The sequence below is a fragment of the Melospiza melodia genome, chromosome 3 (assembly GCF_035770615.1).
Source record: "Melospiza melodia melodia isolate bMelMel2 chromosome 3, bMelMel2.pri, whole genome shotgun sequence".
NCBI classification, from domain to species: domain Eukaryota; kingdom Metazoa; phylum Chordata; class Aves; order Passeriformes; family Passerellidae; genus Melospiza; species Melospiza melodia.
Genome location: NC_086196.1, coordinates 4,187,446 through 4,197,229, shown reverse-complemented (window position 1 = coordinate 4,197,229; position 9,784 = coordinate 4,187,446). Strand labels below are relative to the sequence as shown.

The 9,784-nt window shown below is 41.2% G+C and overlaps 1 protein-coding gene across 1 annotated transcript in view; it reads right to left on the bottom strand.

The window, feature by feature from the left end:
- Positions 1–1,695: 1,695 nt before the first annotated feature.
- The window catches only part of GCLC (glutamate-cysteine ligase catalytic subunit), a 37,185-nt gene continuing 29,096 nt past the window's right edge, over positions 1,696–9,784 (bottom strand). The window contains exons 13-16 of the mRNA XM_063150684.1: positions 7,722–7,803; positions 7,520–7,623; positions 7,307–7,427; positions 1,696–3,393 (exon numbers count right to left, since the gene is read on the bottom strand). Of these exons, the coding sequence (XP_063006754.1) occupies positions 3,188–3,393; positions 7,307–7,427; positions 7,520–7,623; positions 7,722–7,803 (513 nt within the window). The 3' untranslated portion in view covers positions 1,696–3,187. The remainder of the gene's footprint in view (positions 3,394–7,306; positions 7,428–7,519; positions 7,624–7,721; positions 7,804–9,784) is intronic.

The following is a 9,784-nucleotide window of genomic DNA, read 5'->3' as shown; positions in this document are numbered from 1 at the left end:
TAAAGACATAACACTGCCCTGGGGGCAGGAAGAATGCCTCTGACTGTCTTGCTGAACAGACCTCAGCTGGACAGCAGAAAATATTTTATAGATAAGGAACAATAAACCTTGAGACCGAGAAATGCAGAGCTCGGACTCCTTCTCTGAGCGCCAGGCTGGGAAAAGAGACTTTCTAACTTTTCTCTGAGTTACTCTGACCAGAGAGAGATCCCGAGAAGGGGAGTGAGAATATGTGTGAGAAACAACTCTGCAGACACCAAGGTCAGAGAAGGAAAAGGGGAAGGTGGTTGGCTCTCCAGGTGACAGAGCAGAGATTCCCTGTAGCCCATGAAGGCCTGTGGTGATGGAGAGATCCACCTGCAGCTCCTAGAACCCCCAGCAAAACAGATGGATGCCCAAAGGAGGCTGTGATCCTGTGGGAAATCCACAATGGCACGGGCTCCTGGCAGGACCTGTGGCCCAGTGGAGGGAGGAACCCAGGCTGAAGCAGGCTTGCACCACTGTGAGAAAGGCAAGCTGCTCGCAGAGCTCTGTGCACACACAAAAGGAGACATTTTAAGGATGCAGGCCATGATATAAGTATGGCAATAATAACCCAGAAACAAAGACACTTGAACATAAATAGTCTGATGCAAGAGAAAACTGGAATCAGATTTCATAGCATCCAGACCTCTGAAGATCACAATGGAAGCTCCTAGCTGAAAATGGAGTGTAGGCATGAAGGGTGCTACTGGGGCTGAACTGAGACCAACACAACGATCACTGAAAGTGCCATGACTGATGCATAGTCAGTCTTTGGGCAAGGAATCAATCACAATTCACCTCAAGTGCTCATACTTCTTCCCCTCCCTTTGCTCACATGACTGATGGAAAGGTCATTATTTCCACTACAGCATTTCATGACTGCAGAACCAGAAGTCCTGTATGCATAGCCCAAAGAAGCTTCTCATGCTCTCTGCAAAAGGCCAGCCAGGGTTTGAGGCTTGGACTAGGGTTTGCTTCTCCATCTCAGAGTGGGCACAGATAGAACAGAGCCACCTCTAAGTTGTATTCAAAGACAGTGGCAAAGCTTGCCCCCTGTCCCTGCAGCAACTCTGGTTTGTGCTGACAGCCTTCAGCACACTAGAAAGAACAGGCTGGATCACATACATGAACTCTTCATCTTGTGAGTGTACAATGCTTAGACATGCAAGCAAACCCTAACTTCTACAAGTTTAAGGTAACTCTGACTGCAAACATGCATGTCTCAAAAAACAGAAGCAGCTCTGTGTTTGATCTCACCCATCCCTTCTGGAAACATGCACACAAGAAATCAGGAGGGAAATTTCCAGCCACAACTTTTTAGGCATCGTGACAAAATGTTCTCTATCTTACAGGACACATAGTTGGCCAGAGGGATGCTTCAATGTCAACTGAAAGGGAATAAGGACATGTATTGAAGCAGTACCAGCAGAAAAGCATTCCAACTATTTTTAAGGGTTTTCCAAGCATAGTGGCTCATACTGTGTAATCAGACAGATGCTACAGTTTTAACAATAGCAAGGACTTCTTTGCTGTAGGAGTGTCAGACCATTTGTCTGAGTCCTGAGCAGCTCCACTGTGAACGAAGTAAGTCTGGTTTGTACCTGCCAGGTATGCAACTCCTCCTTTTTGAATCTAAAAATGTGGGTTCAAGTCATGCAAGTGACCAACAAATACTGCAAATTTTATTTTTATTTCCTTGTTACAGAAACTAAATTAGCATATGCCTACATCTTAATTAAAACAAATTCACCACTGCAGAGAAAAAGTATTCTTTTTATTCTCTAAAGCACACCTGTGAACACAGAATGAAGTGTAATTCAGTACATAAAAGCTTCTTGGTGTACCTCTCACTGCAGTTTCTCCATTAGTTCTTTTAAAAAATCATTAGATCTTAGGGATTTTAATATGCTTCCATGAGCTTTGCATCTTCTACCCCTAATGCAATTCACTTTTAGAAATCAGTTAAGAAGCTAAATCAAAAAGGCCCCATAACTTTGCTTTATTTACAGATGCAATGGCTGAATTGAAATAGATTACAGTCACTCCCAGCACCAGCTTCCAATTCAAAGGATTAGTGCATTCCAAAATTTCTCTTTCAACTGTTTTCTAGAGGGGATTAAATTGTCCATAACTACAGCTATGTAGGTAATCCCAACCACCTACATGAATTACCTTAGAGAAAATAAACGTGCGGACAAAAATATTTATAATTAACAAAATGACAAAATGAGAAACTCAACCTTCAGGAAGAATGGACAGAAGTTTGGTTTTGTGCTGCACTCATTGCTGACTATGGGAGCAGCAGCAGCAGTATGGAAGAGCAGTTAAGCAGGCTGGGGTCCAGAGCAGGTGTCTCTGGTTCCTCTGTGAGGAGGGCTCTATGTCCAGCTCTCATTTCCTCCTCCCTTTCCACACATCTCCCGTTATTACTTTTTTGTGAAATCATCGGGCAGATTTTCTGAACTGAGACAGCATGCAGCTTATTTCAGAGGGGAAGGAAATAACTGCATCTGCAGGCAGGCTGACTTGCATTATCTGAATAAAGACAGATCTACTCCTCTGAGTTTTACAGTTTACAAATGGATGAAGGCCTTGTGGCAACTGAGAAACTACTGTAAGATTAACAGCTTGGATGCACGTATATTTGTCTGTTCTTACACACTTTCAAAACCCAATGGAAGGAAGAAGTATCTGCGATTCAGGTAGATCCAGAAGGATTTTTTTTCTTACACAATAAGGTAAATTACTTAGCACATTCCAGGTTAAAAAAATTACAGTAAACATTCAGTAACTGGAATGCATGTAATATACAAGTACCATTACATTTACAAAGCTGTTCATGACAATTTTTCTTTCTATATTAAGCATAAAAAAGTTACAAGCTAATTCACAATAACCTTAGTTACAATGTTATTAAAATACATTGATGTTAATCATAAAAATATTTTACTATTTACATGTATATTGTATAAACCTTAACAATAAGTATATGCCTATTTTAGGATGCCTTAAATGAATATTTAGGCAGATTGGCCCATTTTATAGTGCAGTATCCCTGTTTTGGTCTTCACACCATGAAACTGTACCAGATTCACAGTATCTTTGCTAGTGCTTTGCTAAAAGGCTTAATCTTTTTATTATTTAAGAAGCATTAATTCATTCATTACAAAGAGTCAGTTTTATTTCCACTTTGTTTCTTATTAAAACCTACCCCCAGTAGTTCAGGACACTCTGCCTGGCCTTGAGCAATTTGGTTGCATTTCCACATAAGGCTGTAATTAATTTCATCAGTTATCACACTGTCTTGCTTGTAGTCTGGATGCTGCGCGATGAATTCCCTCATCCATCGAGCCACTGTCATTAACTCTCCTGTGGGCAAGAGCAAATTAAATTTCACACTTTATACATCTAATTTAGCAGTAGAACACCTAGAGTTCTGTGCACTATATACACAATTACTGAGTAGCCCACACTTTCATGAGAAACACATTCCTATACTTTTTTGTTTTCAAATATGGCTAAATGGCAGGCACAATTAAGCTTGACTTTTCCCTGATGGTCTAAAAGACACTTATCTGGTGCAGTTTTCCAGCTTTCAGATGTTCCAATGACACAATGCAGAGAGAAGTAGAACCTGAACTAGAACAGGTGCTACCAACAGACTGTACAGCAAAAGGTCTTAAACATTTAATTTAACAGAGAATCTGGCAGAGATGAATCAACAGACACCTCTGCACTACTACATTTATATAGAATAAGTTTGTAGTTGATCCATCCAACTGACCTACTAGTTTTGGTCAGTCAACCCTGGGTTATTATTCTTCCTCTGGCAACTACTCTAGCAAAAAACAGGCTGGTTCCCAATTATACCAACTTCTGGTTTGTACACAGTGCCTCTGCTTCACTCCACAGTTCTTGGGTTGGTCAGCAGGTACCTAAGGGTCCCCAGCACCTCTGTACAAGGTCACTGAACGACACACACCACTTGCAGGAGACTGGCAGCCCCATGAAGCTGCAGCTGGGGGCTGGCTGGACACCGGCGTCCAGGCTGCTGAATCTTGCTCCTGAATGCAGCACATGCAAGCAAACCTTAACTAATACAAGTTTAAGGTAATTCTGACTGTTTTAAGACATTAAGATGGGCTGATGGGATGCTCAAAGAGCCTAGAAAAACTTTCATGGCTAGCTACCAGAACATCAGCTTCACTGTGAGAGTGGGAAGAGTCGATGGCTTCCACTACAGAAGTCTTCGGTTTAAGAATATTATAATAAAGCAAGAGGAATCAAGTTAGAGAAAGCATGAAGGAACAGTAAAAGTAAAAAGAATCCAACACTAAAAATATCCTATCAGTGGTTTTGAACAGATGTACATGAAGACAAATCAGAAAAACTGCAGAAAGTACCGGAAAGAAAAGCAGAATGAAAAAGGTTACTAGAAATCAAAATGTGCTTCCAAAAACCAGAAGTAATGTTTTCAAGGAATGAGGCCAGAGTTTACACTTCTACATAAGAGGGCAGGAAAAAAATTACTCAAGAGGCTTTATTTATTGAAGGCACTAAAACTCAACATGCAAACTTTCTGACACCAAAGAGAAGCAGGGAGCCTGCAAGAAAGTCAGTGGAGGCAGGAGCTGAGTAGAGTGAAGCTCAGGAAGAGACAGGTTTGCAGTGCAGCTCAGGAAGAGACAGGTTTGCAGTGCAAGCAGGAGTGCAGCTCAGGAACAGACAGGTTTGCAGTGCAAGCAGGAGTGCAGCTCAGGAACAGACAGGTTTGCAGCGCAGCTCAGGAACAGACAGGTTTGCAGTGCAGCTCAGGAACAGGCAGGTTTGCAGTGCAGCTCAGGAACAGACGGGTTTGCAGTGCAGCTCAGGAACAGGCAGGTTTGCAGTGCAAGCAGGAGTGCAGCTCAGGAACAGGCAGGTTTGCAGTGCAGCTCAGGAACAGACAGGTTTGCAGTGCAGCTCAGGAACAGGCAGGTTTGCAGTGCAGCTCAGGAACAGACAGGTTTGCAGTGCAGCTCAGGAACAGGCAGGTTTGCAGCGCAGCCGTGCAGGCGCAGCGCTGCAGGAGCAGGGTCCAGCACAGCAACACGGACCCCTAGTGGCCAGGCAGCCCGGCACTCCCCATCCCGGCGCCGCCGTACCCTGCACACCCGCACTGGGAGCACAGCCCGCAGCCCTCAGGAGTGCCACACTGCGCCAGTGCAGTATGGCACCGCTGACTGCCAAAAGGTGTGAGACACTTTCCAGCAAGGAGGGGCAAAGGGAGTTGTACGTTCAGGAGCAACAATATACTGGAGAGGTCCACACAATTATGAATGCTGATGACAAGTGACAAGATAAACATGATCCTACAACACAGGAACTAGAAGGTGTATCATGGAATAACTGTGAAGAGCATTTAAATGAGAAAAACTAGAGAATTAATTTTTTCAAAAAGCATACCACAGAACTGTGTAATTTCTTGTTATATGACTTCAGGGGGAGCAAAAGTGTAACTGCTTCAAGAAAGGTAAGGCAAAGATCATGGAAAGCACATCTGTGAAGGCTCATCAAGCTCTGTGATTACTGCACTGCAGGCAGCCAGGAGAGCACACCAGGACAAGGACCACGCGATGCTGCTACCTCAGTACTGCTGGCATTAATAACTGGTGGTGGTCAGAGCTGCTGCCTGCCTAGCAATCTGTAGTCTCACTGGGTGGTGGCAGTCACACACCAGCTATACAGAGGCCAGGAGGGTAAGACCTGCTGTGCTGCAGGAGAGGAGGTGACTGAGGCTCAAATGAATTATGCCAGGGCAAGGTTACAGCCACAGCAGCTAAGGTGTCAGTGATCTTAATTCATGAGTGCTGTGTGCTTTCTCACCATTTGAGAAATCTGAAAAATGGCCACTCTTTGTGGATGTGACTCATACTAAACAGGCTGCGGATAAGGAACATTTGATTTAAGATCAAGAGTAAACTGGAATAATCCAAAGCTCACAGCTGAGAAACACTGCGGCACAGTAATACAATACCTAATGCTTTTTTATTCTGTGAATTCTAGTTCTTAAGAAGCTTCATTTAAAAGTAATTTCAGTTTGTAAGACCTGAACTATAAACCCTGTACTCTTATCTACCTCATGCTCACAGCTTTTAGGTCTGTAAATACAGGAGCTGACTTTTGCAATGACTGCAACTTTGCACCAGGCAGCAAAGCTTTTCTTTGGTGGGGAACACCTGCAGCTGGTCACTAGGCCTTAGGGAAAAGGCCTGCTACAGTTATGGATTCCTTATTTTCTAAAGACCATTTTTCTGAAGGAAAAAACCCAACCAACAGACAAGGGAATGTTTAAAAACATGTTACCGTTCTGAAGAACTGTTAATGTAGTGAACTACCAGATAAGACAAAATCCTGATTTCCACCTCAGCTTTGGAAAGGTCTTTACTTAGAAGCTTCTACAGCAATTTTCAGGAATTAAAGAGGAATGCAGCCCTTTAGTTTAAAACTTGGGGCGGGGGGGAGGCCTAAGAGAAAAACATTCTTGACTTAGGAGGCTAAAATTAACCATCTAGTTAAATTTTCATCAATGCAGTTATACAAGTGATTTATGCAAAAAAAGCTAAAAAGTTGACACAGACTGAGCTAAGCACACAGTTCTGAATTAAGTTTAGCCTGCATCTTTTACTTATTATACTGCTGCATTTTATGAAGATACATAAACAGTCATTATACACCTGTCTTGAAAAACATTGCAACATGAGAATGACTGTGGAAGAGCCTGCTCTGCTCCCCCTTGAAGGAATTCTGCTGCTAACAGAAGGACCTTCTTATCAGTGAGCTAAAGTCTAGGTCCCATGGTCTAGCAGACCTGAGTTTACACTTATGAATGCTTTGGAGTCACACCAGTAATATCAGGCAAGCTACAGACCCAGCCTCAAATACTCTTACAACACTCAAGTGTCAGGGAAAGTGGACTAGTGTATGTTTAAACTACTACAAAGTGGACAGACAATACAGTGGCAAAACAGCAGTAAATGGTGTTGAAAACCAAAATCGAGGACTGGGTACGTACTACCCTCTAAACCATGATTGTTACTCTATCAGTTACTCTGAATTTAAGTTCTAAAATGGATCACTAAACACTAAAGATCAAAAACAGACAGGACAAGATTTAAGCTAGAGAACACATTTGAGTCCTTTGTTTTAACAGCTAACAAGACATCCACAGGTCCCATCAGTCTTATCCAATTAAAAGTAGAAAAATGCCAAGAAAGTCAATGTCCAAAAATATCAAACATACCAGAGGCTCTCTTTTTTATTAGCTTCAGGTAGTTTAGGATGCTGCATCTTGTATCCACATCCACTTCCATGTTTTCAAGATAGGAATTCAAAATTGGGATCAAGCCTGGAAAGACTCCTTCCTGTGTAAGAGAACAGAATCAGCATAAAACACACTCAGTCTGGTTTCTGGGAGGGTAGAATAGGAAGTGTTCCAGGTAGAAGAGGCTATTACCTTCCCATTGATAATTGTGTCAATGCTCATTAAGGTGTACTCTTCTGCATCAGTGCTTGTCCCATTCTGTGCAGAGCCACATCCATCCAAAACAACATTTCCACCTTCACATGTGACAAAGGGAAAGGAAAAAAATGGTAAAAAAGGCAAGACGTGTGCTAAACATCCACAACAATGTTAGTCAGATTACTTGATGTGATACCTTTGCAGATATCTTTTCTGAAGTAAAACATTCCCTGTCGTACAGCATCTCTTTTCTGGGCCACCTTCATGTTTTCATCCACCTGGCAAAAAAAATATTTCAGAGATCTGTGTTATGATACTTTGGAAAAGTAGGATTCTACCAAAGTGTCACATTTGTGTTTCATAAGTTGAAATATATACTATATTTCTTACTACTTCATCACGCAAGGTCAAGCTGTGAAGCTAAGTTTTATTTCATTCTTCAGTGTCCAGAACAAACCCACCAATAGATGACATTTTATGAAACTGGGTCTCCAGCAGAATAGGTAATGGTATTGTGTTAGAACATGTTATGCTAATTTCAGTTTGGATGAAAACATAGGAACAGTTACAATTAACAGGTTATATCCCTTCTGGCAGACTTCTTTGCATATTTAGATGCAATTTAAATAAGTATGGAAGAAGAAAATTTCCATTTCCCTAGCCATAATTTCCTGCTTTTATTAACAAAATCACCACTGTCTTTAGAAGAATTATCACTGTATTAAACAAATGTTCAGAAACAGCATTCAAGTAAGTTTGTATGAGAATTGTATCTATTCCATTCCAAACATGTTAGGTATTTAAACTTAGATTGCCAGCAAAAAAAGTTCTAAATTTCAGGCTTCTCAAAAGTCCCCAAAACTACATTTGCTCTGACATAAGCATTGCTCTGTCTTTCTGGATGGAAGATTTTGCCCAAGTTCTTTGGTAATTAACATCATACAGCTTTTGGACATTAGCTTTACCATACTGTCTTCAGAAAAAGGGATATTTCTCTGAATTCTCTGTCTGATATTGAACTAAAGGCTATGCAAAAGCTTCACTTACTTCTTACCTTCCACACCTTTGTTTTCAATTCACTTTATATTATGAAACCTATTTACACAACAGGTTGTTTTGAAAGTTTGAAAGAACTCCAGTCCCAGCTGATGAGTGTTCAACCACATTCAATCAGACAGCCAAGATTAGTGTGAGATTAGCCCCATAACCCCCTATTATTTTATGTGAAAGAGGCAGGCTTACCAACGGTTGTGCAATTCTGTGTTGCATTACCTGCCAAATTGCTTGGCAAGCCTAAGCAATTTTAAGCCCCCCAGCCCTGCAATTCTGTTCAGGTTCTTTCAGCACCTGATCTCTTACTCACTCTTAACTGGTAGTTAAAATTTTTGTGCTTTTGAGACACTCAAATAACAATGTAATTATGCAATCTAACCGCTAAACTGCTGCATTATTCATGGAGTCTGAACTCCCTGACATCTCCTTTTAGAAGTCATACCAAATCATACCATGTATGAATGGTATGATTACTGTAAATTTATGACTTCAATATTTTTCTCCATTTTAATTAAAAAAACTCTACGAAAAGCCACAGGATACTGTGGCTATGCAGGATTTTCCAGTATAGTGTCAAAAGCCTTCTGCCCTACAAGATCTTTTTTAAAGCTACCTATAACATCACAGGAATATCCATCTAAAAAGGCATTTTTTGGTCAAGTGCCTGAGAAAAAGGACATGCAAGGACAGTTTCACACAAAACAGTTCAGCAATTGTGAGGGCAAGATTAAAGAAAAAAGTACATTTTGCATGGCTTGTCTGTCTAAAGGCAAGCCACAGCTGTGACCAGAATCAGAAGTGTTTGTTTCCACTCAAATACTGTGTAACACTAAGCATGCTGAACTCCCCCTTTCCCTCCCCACTACGTATAAACAAAACACAGAATAAGAGCATGAGACACAGGTAACATTAATGTTTAATAAGTCTAAAGTTTTTGAGTTCCACATATTTCTCCCCTGCATGTAAAATGGAGGAAACATAGCATTGTCACAAGGGGGAAAGGGTATTTCTCAACATTTCTGCAGCAGTTCACTGCTAGGCATCACAGAAATTCCTACAGCGTTTGTCTATGTTTAATTCCATGAGACAGCAGTAAAATATTTGTTTAATATTGTAGAGTTTAAATTAATCCAAAGTACTGGTACAGATGAAAACTACTGGAAGACAAAAATGACTGTTCTGTAAGTGGACAAGTATTATTTCCTA